Below are 14317 nucleotides of genomic sequence, written 5' to 3'. Positions count from 1 at the left end.
AGCGCTAAAGCACATGCCAAAAAAAAGGTGCTTGTGGTTCTGGAAGCCATCCAAACTGCCCACTATGCGATACTGGCAGCAGACGCCGTAGCTACAGTACTCACTCTCTCTAAACACTTCTTCTCAAAGCTTCAACAGGAGCTGAAAACCTTTAAAGAAGGAAAAGGTTTTTCAGAAAAAGTGAAAGTAAATGAGCTATCATCGTCAGACATGGAGATGCTGAAGGCATTCAAGAAAGATTTAGCTGACACCATCAGCGGTTTGATTGCTGATGCTATGGTAGAAGTGTTCAACCAGAAGTTCTCCAGTCACATTGTTACTTTAGTTAAAACACATGTGGATGGTTCCATCAGGAATCAAGTAAAAAAGATCTTAAAGACTGACAGCACAGAGGAAAAGCTCAGAGTCGGACAGGACAACGAACACATCACAAACATGTCTGTAAATCTGAACTCTAAAGTTACAGGAGAAGAAGGTAAACTCTCAATATCACATGCTGAGAAGATCAAGAACCCCAAGACTGTGGGCACCATGTTCGATATCAAAGTCCTGTCTGAAGCAACAGACACCAAGGTCGTCATCCTAAAGGAGGATAAACATGACAGATTTACCAAAATCCAGACGGTGAATCCAAGTACCGAACCTGCCAGTCAAACTGTGACACTGATCTACAGACCAAAGAGTGCCCAATACCCTGACGGCCATTATGACGTGTGCATCGATAACAAGACAGTGAGCATAAACATCAAAAATGGACTATTTCATGCTTTTGCACAAGGAATGAAACCAAAAGCCAGTAAAGAAGAGATCGCTTTGGAAGCAGATCGCCTCCGTGGTGTGGAGGCCAAGGCTCTACTCAGAGACCCTGTCCAATGGGAGTCTTTCATCAAGCGCAAAGAGTGGATAGAAGAAATCAGAGGAGGAGACTGGTACACAGCTGAGGGCACTTCAGAAAAGAGGATCATCGAAGACAACAAAACCCTGCTTAAGAAAAACGTTGTTGAAATGAAATCATGCAAAGAATGGCAGTCCTCTGCAAAAAACAGTCCAGGAATAGAGAAAGTCATCAATGCAGATCACCAGCCACCAGCCAGCAGTATTCTGCTCGCTAGAACCTTGAACCAGAAGAGCAAATTAGCAGAAGCCATGCTTGAAGGAAAAAAGTCATCTTCTCTGGATCCAAACCTGATTCCCGTGATGACGAAATCTCAAGGCCACGAACTTCCATCTTTTTATGTCCCCAAAGAAATACAATGGGAGTATTTCGGCACAAAATCACGAGCCTTCAGGGAATTATTGGCCACTGCCATAAGTCAAGATAATGTCGTGGACACCTTCAAACTGACAGTCCTCGGTGCAATGGCAACATGTCAGTTAAATATCAGCAAGAGCTTTAAAAACAACCCAATAAGTAAAACCAGACTTGCCGTTTGTGAAAAGGATTTTCAGAAGCACTGTGAAAATATGGTTAAGACGTGGTCTGAAATTCTTCACCGCAAGAGTCTCATGACAACCGCCCAACTTACCACCATTACTACCTGGATCAAGGAAAAGGGCTACAAAAATGGAATCGATCCACTCAGGAAAAAAGTCTCCAGTTTACTTCAATGAACAGGTAACATGACGATCCAAATAATTTATATTTATTGAAAAAGTGCCCATTATGAGACCAATCTTAGACTGCATATTTTACATTGTGATGAGTTCATCTGTGTTCTCTTTACAGTGTGAATAACTGAGACTGTGACCAACGATGAAAAATCTCCACCTGCCTGATCAAGAGACCTTCAAGATACCTCTTTGGACATGTATGATGATCATCATGCTTTTCCTTAAAGGTTAATTCAGAATAAGTTTGTTTTACTAGCCAAGGGGGCTCGTTAAAATTCCCAACTTCTTCCCCAGTATCACCTCAAAAGTGAATGTTTTATTTCCCGACAAAGAAATCTGACTTCTTCTCGTGAACTTTTTACCAATCAGCAGTTGAAAACCACGAGTATGGCACATGTATCAGCACAAAAAACAATGATGAAACAATGTTGATGTAAGAGACCATTTTTAATTTACGAACCATTTTAAAAGCAGCTTAAGCAACTTAAACAAAAGACTCAAGACTTTATGGAGTCCATTTGGGATGGAGGTGTTATCAACTGGCCAGCAATCATTATATTTTGCAGTTTTAAACAACTTGGACCATTCAAAATGTGCCTAAACATGGTAGTGTACCAGCTGTCCAGGGTTGGACTGCAGATGAGGGAAACGTAGGTATTTGATGATAAAGAATTGCCAGTTAGTTTGGTGTGTAGTCTGAGCTCTCGGGGTGTTTTCTGTATGCTCTCTCATACCATAATAACTTATAACTTGCCCCAAGGGTTATTGAGTTTGTTTGTAACCCTGAGCCCCAAATTTACCAATGTAAAAAATTTGAGGGGTTAATGGGAAAAAGCTTATTAGAAACTATGCTAAAGAAGCTAATTGTGTGACCCCCCATAGCTAAATGTTCACTGTTGTGAAAGTTTGAATAGGATAAAAGATGTAAGTATGAAAATGTCTGCATACAACCAAACCGTCATTCGGGGTCTTTGCCACCTTAATTTAGCTGAAAAATCCTCTTTTTTTTTTTTTTTTTTAAAGTACGACAAGAATATTGAATGAAAAAAAAAAAGTCTTTACAGATTCATACTGGATATGCATGTCGTTTGTTCACTGGATTTTTAGCTTAGTATTTGTAATTAAGGTGAAGGTTTTATTAGCTTGTTAGTTATCAGCCGTATTGACATTGTGGTGTAACCTTGTAATGATCTGTTAAAATGTTACTTTTCAATCTTTTAAAAGCATATTGACAAACATTTATTTTCTCCTTTGTATTGATCATATTAGTCACATATATATTCATATTTTTTTCTTGTTTTCTTGTTAATCATACCTAGCTTAAGATAGGAAACCTGTGATGTTAAAGACCTGAAAATATGTTTTTTGCCTGCAGGACTTCTATCTTATTACTGCATAATAAAGAATGAGGTTGAAGGTTTATTAGTTTCTTTGTTATCAGTGGTATTGACATCTTGGTGATCATTTAATGAGTCATATGTATAAAAATGCTAATTTTCAGTCTTAAAAGTAGTTAACAACTATTCATTTTCTCCTTTGTGTTGGATCAATCAGTTGGTTCTATGTTTATTTTGCTGAATTAAGAATAATGTACTTTTCTTTGATCATTCGATTGTATCAAACTTAATTTTTTTACTTTATTTGCTTTATTTGCCCATTGTTCACGGTGACAGTTATTATATGCATTTTAATGCTGAGTGAGGGTGAAATTAAATCATTTTTGGTAAAAAGTATGTTTTTTTTCTTCCCTTTGTAATTCAACATATTCTCTGGAAAGCATAACCTCTGTAAGTCTCTGACGATGAGTTTTAAACAGATGATTTTATCTTGGCTGTTTATCTTTATCTTATTTTTGCTGATGTCAGTCAAAAGCAATGTATTCTGTGATGGTAGACCTTCAAATAAATAAATAATCTCTCAGATTTTGGAGTTTTTCTTTTTGTTTATTTACTTGAGAGAGTCAGATAAATGAATAAAAACGGGAACCTATTGTTTTTAACAACATAATTGATAAACTGAATAATCCAATTTAACATTGCACCTATTTTTTTCATCTGTATCTAGGAAGTTATTCCACAAGCTTTAATTCTTAACAAGTCATCTACCACCAATGTCTCACAGCAAAATGTCTAAATGCAAAGCCCATAACAAACACACAAGTCGTACCACTGACCCACCAATGTCTCCAAATGAACATGCTGTCTTCTTGGACGGAGTGAAATTGGAGACAGTAACTGAATTCAAGTATCTCGGGGTGATACTGGACTCCAATCTTACTTTTAAGAAACACACCAAGAAGGTTACCAGCACTTTAAAATTCAATATACAACATTTTAAACAAATCTGACCTTTTATTACAAATGTAGCTGCAAAAGCCTACCTGCACTGTATGATTTTATCCCATACTGAACACTGTTTTACATCCTGGAAGTTTGCGGGTATCACCACTCTTAAACCAATTAAACAATTATACAAGAAAGCCGTAAAGGTCTACGATCGGAATTCCCAGTCTTCCCATCACTGCCCAATTCTAAAAAAGCACTACTTATTAACCTTTGAGAATCTCAGAACATTCAAAAGCACCTGTCTCATCTATAGATCTCTAAACGGGCTGGCACCACTGGGTAACTTAATTAAACAGAAAAACAGGGTGACAATGACAAGATCAGCCACCAGGGGGGACTGTGAGGTACAGTTTAGGAGAACGGCATTTGCACAGAAGGTCCTATCAGTCTTTGGTTCCTCTATATGGAACACAGTCCCGTTGGCCACAAGGGAAAATTCAACGTATGTAGTTTTTAAGAAACAACTAAAAACATGGCTTACAGATAACCAGGACTGTAAACATGAAGGGTAGTTTTAGTTTTAGTTTTATCAAGTGATATGGAATGTTTTACGGTTTGTTTTCTTGTTTCCTGTTTTTATCTTTGTCTTGTCTTGATTTTAGTGTGAACAGCAGGACTACAGATGGAAATTAGCCTTGGAGCTAAATCTGGCATATTTACATTTTATATTTATTAATATGCAGAGTCCTGTCACAAATAAACAAATAACTAACTAAAAAAAAAAATCACAAATTTGAAAAATCTGGATTAATTAGATAATTGAAGGAGACCAACCGTTAAGAGGAACCGGTTTTGCGCTTTTCTAAAATTGATGTCCCAGTCGGGCTGCCGTAGAAGGCAAGTCGGTCCGCCTCCGACTCAAATATCTAGACATGGAAATTAGCTTAATAGGAAGAAGTGTGCCAGCCTGTTTCCGTAATAATAAAAGCAAAGTTCGACCTGCTGAATGAGTTGTATAACCTCTGCACCGGTAATGCTGGGACTGTGGTGAGTTCAGGGTCTCTGGCTCTCAGCTGGAACATGGCAACGATGCCTTCAAAGTCTGCGCTTTTGTGGTTCCTGATTGTTGTGACGAATCACGTGACTGAAGCTGCAGGAAGACCCAAGTGGCGTTTAACGCTGGCCGAAGATGAGTCCCTCAGGAGCTGCTTTAGATCCGGAGCCGGGCCGGAACCGGGTGACCTCGCAGCCGCGTTTAAAGTCCCGACACTGGATGGTGAGTTCTCCTACGAGCCCAGCGCCCAGAGAGGGTCATCTCTGGTCATTCACGCCTTCACCAACAAGTCAGGGTTTCTGGAGTCCCTGTGGAGCTCGGAGTCCTCTCTGTCCAGCCTGGTTGAGGGTTTGCCGGATCGAACACAAGTGCTCTTCGTGTCTCTGGACGACTCGGCGCTCAGTGATGCTCTGTGGATGCGGGAGCAGCTGCAACGGGCCGCCGCTCGCAGGTAACCGGGGAGGAACCACTGCTTTCAGGGTTGTGTTGGGACTATGTATCCTCATAGATCCGGGTTATCAGGATAGATCAGGAATAGGTTAATATTAACATGTAATTACATTGACTCCTTACCCCTCTTCAAATAAAAACTCAAACCACATCTGTTTCAGGCTGCATTCTCCCTCTAGTCTCTTTTTAACTTGTGTTATTTTATTTATTGTGTTTTTAATGTGTTGTAGTGTCCTTGAGAGGCAAGGCAATTTTATTTATAGAGCACAATTCATACACAAGGCAATTCAAAGTGCTTCATAGCTACATCAAATCACAAGAAGGCAATAAAAACATTAGAAAAAAAGAGAAAAAAAATAACTAATAATAAAAATGACAAAAGATTAAAAAAAACATTAAAAATAATCATTAATTAATTAATTTAAAAGTGAAGAGTTCAGATAAAATACTTTCAGGTGTCATATGCACAGCTAAATAGAACATGTTTTCAGCCTGGATTTAAACATTGTCAGAGTTGAGGCCTTTCTCACATCTCCTGGAAGACTGTTCCAGATGTTAGGAGCATAAAACTGAAACGCAGCCTCACCTTGTTTAGTCCTGACTCATGGCACCAGCAGGAGACTCCTCCCTGAGGTTCTCAGTGTTGAGAAAGGCGCTTTTTAAAACTTAAATGTATTATTATTATTAAATAAACTCAATCATTCGCACTTTTGTGTCTTGAACAACTCTTTTTTTTTTAATGATGTCTGCTTTTCCAGCAACAGAAAGGAGGTTCTGACCCGTCTGCACTTCTCTCCAGTGCCAGTCTTTGCCCTGGGTAACTGGATCCCCAGTGTGCTTTACTACTGGGGCTGCATGGGACACAACTGTGGTCTCTCCCAGGCTGTTTTCACCTCTCACGGTAAGAATGTGGTTGGTTCTGTGACCGATTTCTAGAAAGTGCTGAAGGAGAGTCTGTGAGGACGGGATTCTTTAATGTCATGCTTCTCCTTGCAGGGTGGAAAATGCCCATCATTACCAAGAGACTAGATGCCAGGTATGATTGGCTCATGGAACGCTGGCAGCCTAATCAGCTGGTTGACGCAGGAGACGGGTGTCAACACTCGCCCTCAGTGGCGGGTGCAGTCGCGTGGGTGTCTGAGGGCAACTGCTCTTTCTTCACTAAGGTCTGATGATTTCATTTTCCTTCACAGCGTCTCTGTTAAGTTGCTTTATTGGCAAACAGGCGACTGTTTAACTGCACTTTTTCATGGTTGATTTCAAGCAAAAATGTCAAACATTTTCTGGTTTCCACTTCGTCCATGTTAGGATTTGTTACTTTTTCTCTCGTGCATCTCTGTATCTGATTTCTTTGGGTTTTTCTAGAAAATAGTTTATAATCATTGTAATAACTGGTAAACAGTTTGATTCCATCATATTTTTTTCCCCCAGGTACTGAACATGGCCAAATCCAATGCCTCCGGTGTCCTCGTCTATTCCCTTCCTGGTAACCCAATCCAGGATATGAACTGTGTGGGGGATGAATGTTCCACTCCGCTCAGCATCCCGGCTGCCATGGTGCATCAGGAGGTTTCCGCCTCTCAGGCGCTCCGGTAAGGCCAGCTCACCTGGAGGATTAAAAGCTTCTCTGAAGCCTGGTGGAATCCTTTCTAGTGATCCCGGTTATTTGCTTTATTTGGCTAATTAAAAACCCTCTTTTTTTGTTCTATAAAGTTTGGCATCATATGAATACGTGTGTTGCATCTCATGATGACATGAAGCTGGGTTTTTTCTGTAGGGTTGGACAGGTGGTGAATGTTTCCTTCCAGACGACCCCATCCCCGAACTTCTTCATCAGTATTGACCAACAGGGGGCGCTGGCTGAGATGGGCTGGTTCCTCTACCCCACGTTCAGCTTCATAAACTGGCAGGCCCAGTGGTAAAAAGAAAAACATCTTCATATGCTTTATTCCAGGGCTGCATTATGTTGTACTGGCGTGTACCGGCAACACCAACCCCCCACAGATCGTTTCTTTGTAGTTTGGCATTTTTCAGTGTCTGTTTGTTTCTGTCTCCAGGTTTGAATTCTTTGCCGATCTGCAGATCAAACTCCAAAGTCCTGCAAAAGTTGTTTCTGTGTTTGACAAAATCCAAATGCAGGGTGAGAAAGGAGCGGTTACCACAGTCGACCTGCCTTTAGGTAATCTAATCAACCTTATCTGTGAGACTCTGTGACCATTGTTATTCTAAACTGTTCAGTGATCCACATGATAATGTTGCTGGACTGGAGAAGACAGATTTTACGTTTAAGATGGGATGCAGTCTTCTTAGATTATGGTTTGACAAAAATACATACACTTATATGTGCAATAAAACTTTACATTTTTAGGTTTCCCAATGTCGATGCAAGCTTCAACTTTTGGCTCACATGACTGTGCCACGGTGCAGCTTGAGCAGAACACACAGCGTTTTTAATGTTTTATCCTCTTGTGCTTCACATGTGTCTGCAGGCCTGTGGGACTTTGACACCTTGGAGCTCGACGCGTCGCTGTCGTGTCCCGGCAGTAGAGACTCGTCCTGCGCTCAGTGGGATCACACGGTGCAGCTGTTTGTGTGCTGCGATCACCTCGGTCCGTACTGCAACATAGAGCTGGGCCGATGGATCACCGCTTTCCGCAGGTAACACCTTGATGTAAAACACTCTAATGGCAACGGTACAAGTGGCTGCTAATGAGAATGACCTTTCATAAGAATAATCAGCTTTCTTTATGGAATGAACACAAGATATTTAAAAAAAAAAAAAGGTGTTATTTTTCTTTGGGTGTATTTAAGATACCGGTAAACACAAGAAACTTGCGCTAAAGAAAAAAAACAACAAAAGGGACCAGACTCAGTGAATTATTCTCTATAATCCCTACATAGATCAGTGACTAGTGCTGACCAACATGTCTCAACTTTATTTATAAAGCCCTTTAAAACAGCGGTGGCTGAAACAAAGTGCTGAACATGAAAAACAACACAAAGTATAAGGCATAAAACATAAGAACAATGTAAATACAATAACAATATTAAAATAACTAAAACAATAAAAAACAGTCTCATGCTGGGTTAAAAGCCAGGGAATAAAAATGGGTTTTAAGACGAGTTTTAAAAATGGGCAGTGAAGGAGCTTGTCTGATGTGCAATGGTCGTTACACAGTTTAGGACCATCAGCGGAAAAGGCTCCATCTCCTCTGAGCTTACGTTTAGCCCTCGGTGCCTCCAGGAGCAGCTGACCTGAGGCACCGGGCAGGAGCATAAGGATGGAGCAGCTCAGAGAGGTAAGGTGGGGCAAGTCCATTTAAAGATTTAAAAACAAATAAAAGAATCTTAAAATGCACAGGCAGCCAGTTGAAGGAGGCTAAAATGGGAGTAATGTGTTCCCTCTTAGGTGTTCCAGTTAGGAGGCGAGCGGCATTATTTTGGACCAACTGGAGACGTGCGAGGGAGGACTGGCTGACTCATTGGGGTCATTAGTTGGGAACCTCTAGTCTCAGGGAGGCTAGACAATGATTACTGACATCCCAGAGTCACCCCCCTAATGCCAGCCATCACTGCTCCTCACACCACAACCATCTTTTTTTTTTTTCCACAACCACAAGCTACCCCAGCCTCTCACCAACTGCACACCAGTCACAGTGGGGTGGGGATACAAACCCTGGTTCGGGTAGGGGGGTAATGAGAATATAGGGGGTGCCAGAGGTGGAGGCAGTACAAGACACACTAGCAGATTCAGCAGACAAACTCACCTAAACAGTCTTATAATCACTAAAAATGCCAGCAAAAACAAATCCATGCAAGCCAATTCACCTAAAATGGCTGCCTGGTTTCAAAAGGCTCACATGGGCCACACCCTCCACTGAAATATCTTGAATTTTCTTCTTTGCTTCTTCCAAGAGTCTGTTTTCCCTAAGTGCTCCCCCTGCCGGGCCCCCAGCTGCTATTGCTTCTTCTAATCCAAATCCACTGACTGGACTTTACTGCCTCATCTGACACTTCCTTCACTATTTCCCTCACACTCTGTCCACTTACACCCAGCTCCCTCAACAATGAGACCACAGACTTTGCAACAAATCCTCTACATCCTTTGTTTGGGTGTGTGACGTGATTGTGTGCTGTTTTTGGCAGAGGTATTGGACGCTGGTTGACGGATGTTTCCCCTCTAATTCCCCTGCTGGACAGCAATAAATGCACATTCACTATGAAGACGGTGCCTTGGGCGATGCCTTGGATTGTCTCCCTCAACCTCAGATTCAGTGCCAGCAATCAGACAGGTAAATGCTGAGAGGGCGTGTAAGCTGGGAAGGAAGCTAACCCTTTTTTATTTGCATGTTTATTACATATCATGCCATGCTGCAAAGCTTTGTGTGTCACAGGTGACGGTGTGGAAAAGCTTCGTCCGTTTCGGGTGATGTCTCTGTACAGCGGGGGAACCTTTGACAGGAACTACAACAAGAGGTACCAGCCAATGAAATTTCCCGTCCCATCATCAACTAAGAAGGTACGAGATGCTCCGATAATCAGCAAACATTCGCATCCCGGCCCGTGGTGTGTGTGGAGAACCTCACTGACTGCGTGTCTGGTTCCAGGTGGAGCTCTACGCCGTCATCACAGGACACGGCTACGATGAGAACGGCTGCGGGGAGTTTTGCGTCACCTCCCACCACTTCCTGATCAACGCAGTTTTTAACAACACTCGCATTTTCGATTCTGCAGGTGAGGACGTGACCCCGTTTGAGAAGCATTTACTTCAGGTTGCTCACAAAATAATCGAACCTCGGGATCCATTTTTAGTAGCTGTTTGGGTGCTTTTCATCATTAACACGATCTTCTGCAGCAAATTAAGTCAACTTGTTTCTAAATTATCAGAGCTCTGAACTTTTTAAGCATCTCTCATGTGGCTACAAAGTTGATTTGAACACCTTAAGTTGTCTAAAGAAATGGAAATGATGAATGAAGCTCCACAATCGCTACTGAAACTACTTAAATCTGAGATAGTTTAGCTTTTGTGGAAATGTAGAGGGTTAACATTTAAATCATAAGAGGTTTAACCTCATGATTCACCTTCAGACACATCATTTGTAAATATTTATCAGTGGAAAATATAGTTTTTGTCAGCCAACGTGTGTGCATGTTGCATCCCTTGAAGTTTGAATTATTAAATAAATCTTTAGTTTATCAAAGTCAAAATATAATGAAAAATGTTTCTTACCAACTTAACAGCACACAGAGCCAAAGTTGTTATTTTTATAATGTCTTATAAGACATTTATCATAGAAATCTTCATAACCAGCAAAAATTCAGCCATATATATATTTAGTTAAAGGTTTTCCTTGATTAACCAAACACTGATGTGGAGGATCTTGCTTGGAGTCACTGATTTAATGGCCCTTTCTTGCACTGATTGTTGTGTTTTGGTTGTTGCTTGGACCAATAGGAACGGCTCTGGGTTGCGCGATGCGGGTGAAAGAGGGAGCGGTACCAAACGAACACGGCACGTGGCTGTATGGCCGAGGAGGCTGGTGTGATGGACTGCAGGTCAACCCCTGGAGGACTGACGTCACCAAACAGGTTGGTCCTTCGAACGTCAAATCCAGCCACTTGAACTACACTAACCTTTTTAGCGAGAGCCGTGCTGTGAAGATATTTCAAACTCACATTAGTTTAAAAGAATAAATGTCATGTGAGATGTGTTACTCTGAAGAGTCGGGTGATGACGTCCGTCTGCTCCGTAGAACATTCACTGTTTTGTTCCCTGCCATGACTCTTATTGCTGGTTTTCAGCTTCAACTTGCTCTACTCTACCTGTTGGGAAGCAAACAACAGACACACACAGCGAGCCTTAGAAATGTTGTAAGAGGAAAACGGAACTAATGTGCAAATAAGCAACTTTTTTAAGTTGATTGCATTATATTTCGAGGGTCATTTGGACTATTTATCGCATCTTTAACACAAAACACGTAAATAAAAAGCACCACAAGCAGCTCAGTGAAGACTTAGTACTTATCTCACTCTGGATTTATGAAATGAGGACAGGATCCCACACTAGTGTAAGTATTAACTGATCGTTGTGGGTTCTACTCGTTAAATCTGGTCAATTCTCTTAATATAGTTACAGAAACTGAAACCAACTGCTGCCTCAAAACTTGGAAATCCCCAAAAATGTAAACAGCTGTTCCATTTCATGCAACAATGCATGGAAAATGACTTTATTAGCACATTTCATAAGAACTGAATTAATGTGTCACCCACATCTTCTAAATTCTTCTCCCAAGAACTTCACTCTGCCGTCAAGGTCTGAAGTAAAGCTCCACAGTAGGGGAATAAAACCATTAGATTTAAGGAGCGCTCCATTATACTGAAGTGAGTTATTGACCCCAAAGGCTCCTCGTTTAATCAGGCAGACTCCTGACTGTTTTCGGCACAAGCGCTCTCATGTGCAGCACAATTAGATTAGATTAAATTAGGTTTCCTTAGAGATTTGATGGTCAAGGGTTTGACTGCGTTTTGCTCATCATGACAGATTCTGGACTTTTGGTTGTATTTTCTCCGGTAGAATGAAAAGCTATGGACTTTAGTATTTACTCAATCTTAATCCTTTTTAAAAAAAATTATTAGTGTTTCTAGACAGTTTTGCCTGTTCTTCATTCTGAAATGTATTGAAGTTGGGTGTTGAGCAGTGCTTTTTCAAGACGTTCGGAGCTGACAAAATCTACACAATCCAATCCACAATGGCTCGATACACATTAAATGTTAGTTTATTTCATTTATCACAGGCAGACTAAGCAACATATTTAAAGGGCTCCATCTCAGTTGTGTCTAAAGTGTTGTATTTATCTACAGAGACACAGACACCTACCTGTGTCTTCCATGTTAGTACTTTTATTTTTAAGTTCATTGATGTTTTTGGGTTGCAACCTATGGACTTTAAAAGCATACCAGGGAAAAAGGACTGCAAATATCTTAACCTGATAGAAATACTGTGGCGGGACCTTAAGAGAGCTGTGTGCAAACAGCAGAACACTGACATCATACAGACAAACAGTTGCTCCAACTCACCAGAAAAGTGGTTTTACAAACTGTTGAACCATGGAGTGCACTTAGTTTTTGGATTAGTAACACTATGTTATGTGTCATGTGTTGAATTGAACTCATTTTGATACTTGTTAAGGAGCAGATTTTTATTTATTTTATTTTATTTTTTTCCCTTGTCCTGTCCAGCATTATGGCAGCAGAATTGTGATCTGAATACCGTTAATGCTAAACACATTTGCTATACCAAGGGAAGCTTTATGAATGTAAAGCTCCCCTTGATGTCCATCAACTCCTCATTTTTATATATTTTTGTTACAATATTTAACATGACATGATAATAGTGCCGAACCGGACCGGGGGACAGAGAGAGAAGCGAAGAAGAGAAAAAAAGAACAGAAACATGAAGAGACAAACATAAAAAACAACGAAAAATCTGACAACCAGCTGCTACACCTGTAAAAACAAAACTGAAGACGATTCACGGCCTTTGTGGGGAATCCAAACTTAGAAGCACCAGGAGCACCTGTAAGCAGACAAGCAGAGAACAAACACACAGACAAAAAAACAAAAAAAAACTCTCTTAGGTTCTGATATTTAAAGTGGGTGTACATATTTTACGGCCCTGTGATAGGCCGGCGACCTGTCCAGGGTGTCCCCCGCCTCTCGCCCAATGATTTCCCCCTTCTTCTTCTTTTCTAACAGCATTTAAAACTGTGTGTTTTGCCTTTGCAGAACCAAGCGAAACTGAAACATTCATTTGTTGACATCACATGAGTTTTATTAATTCAGTGTTTGGTTTGTCTCTGTCATCTTGCAGCTGGACTTGAGCGGGCTGGAATCCAACACTGTTGTCTACTTTGGCTTATTCGACGGGAAGGATCCTAATCCAGCTCAGCAGCCAGGAAACATCATCATGTCTTCTTTTCTAGTCTTCTACAAGTGACGCCACTGTTTTTAAAAACTCGTTTTCAAAATGTTGATCGGAATAAATAAATTAATGTTACCCTGAATGTACAATCAAAGATTAAATTTCTATTTTCCCATTGCTTTTATTTTTGAGTGCGTCTTTCACATTATTTCATTCATTTTTGTCGCAGAATAGTGATAAACAGTTTAATTTCTCTCAAGAAGTTGCCCCAAACTCAACAAGAAAAAGCTTTACAGCTTAATAGGCACTCCATGAGATTTTTTTTTTTTTTTTTTTGCGTCTCAAGCTGAAGATGCATTGTTCTGAGAGCAGCCTCTCCTCCATAATTGCATGTAATCACGTCCAATTGAAACCTTTGGGCTGAAGGAGATGTTTCTCAGTGAGTCATCTCCCTGGTGGGCTTCAGATGGGAGGTGGATCTTCTAAACTTCAGGAGGAGGGAGGACGGGCCAGGACACGCCCAGTGCCCTGCAGAGCACCTGTGAGCTGGTGTGGACAAACTTCCCACCTTCTGGTTCATAACTCATCGTCTCTCTGGAACTTCTAACCGTCCACAGGGGAAATGTTTTTTTCTTTTTGATCCGGGCACTGACAACAGGCACAAACCAGCTGCAGCTGCCAAGTTATGCTCTCTGTGAAACCCACAAAGTCCCAAACACACTCGGAGATGTTTTCGGAGGGCTTTTCAATCTGCATTTTTAGTGTTAGACCTGAAAATTCATAGTCGTAAGGTTTGATGACAGTCTGAGCAATGCTTCCAGAAATGTGCTCTCCTACAGCTTTTCTCTCTCTCTGTTGACCTGTAAAATATTCTTGACTTTGACATATTATTGAGACTCCCCAAAGAATTGAAGACAGAAGCTTTGCAACTTGAAGCAGTCTCCCAACCTCCTGAGTTATGTTGTTTCACATTTGATTCTTCTTTTTAGATATTAT

General features: G+C 40.9%; 1 protein-coding gene across 2 annotated transcripts; it reads left to right on the top strand.

The window, feature by feature from the left end:
• The first annotated feature begins 4797 nt into the window (after positions 1-4797).
• Positions 4798-13505, top strand: LOC142380395 (uncharacterized). 2 transcript variants are annotated; one of them, XM_075466224.1, is made up of 12 exons: positions 4798-5401; positions 6159-6301; positions 6397-6566; positions 6832-6992; positions 7178-7318; positions 7458-7579; positions 7890-8058; positions 9547-9692; positions 9795-9919; positions 10008-10134; positions 10856-10989; positions 13271-13505. In XM_075466224.1, exons 1-12 carry the CDS (start codon positions 4977-4979, stop codon positions 13394-13396), a joined length of 1989 nt encoding a protein of 662 aa, XP_075322339.1. In that variant the 5' UTR covers positions 4798-4976; the 3' UTR covers positions 13397-13505. The 2 variants fall into 2 exon arrangements, with proteins under 2 accessions (XP_075322339.1, XP_075322337.1); XM_075466222.1 differs by having other exon boundaries at positions 9780-9919.
• The last annotated feature ends 812 nt before the right edge of the window (positions 13506-14317 follow it).

This window comes from Odontesthes bonariensis, chromosome 5 (assembly GCF_027942865.1).
Source record: "Odontesthes bonariensis isolate fOdoBon6 chromosome 5, fOdoBon6.hap1, whole genome shotgun sequence".
Lineage (NCBI taxonomy): Eukaryota > Metazoa > Chordata > Actinopteri > Atheriniformes > Atherinopsidae > Odontesthes > Odontesthes bonariensis.
This window is presented reverse-complemented; position numbering and strand designations above follow the sequence as displayed.

What these genes read in the sequence shown, in the direction of transcription:
- LOC142380395 (XM_075466222.1), top strand. Translation starts at nt 4,977, where the DNA reads ATGGCAACGATGCCTTCAAAGTCTGCGCTTTTGTGGTTCCTGATTGTT. An exon ending in TGGATCACCGCTTTCCGCAG is followed by an intron (nt 8,059 to 9,546) that starts GTAACACCTTGA and finishes TGTTTTTGGCAG; the next exon opens with AGGTATTGGACGCTGGTTGA. An exon ending in TCGCATTTTCGATTCTGCAG is followed by an intron (nt 10,135 to 10,855) that starts GTGAGGACGTGA and finishes TTGGACCAATAG; the next exon opens with GAACGGCTCTGGGTTGCGCG.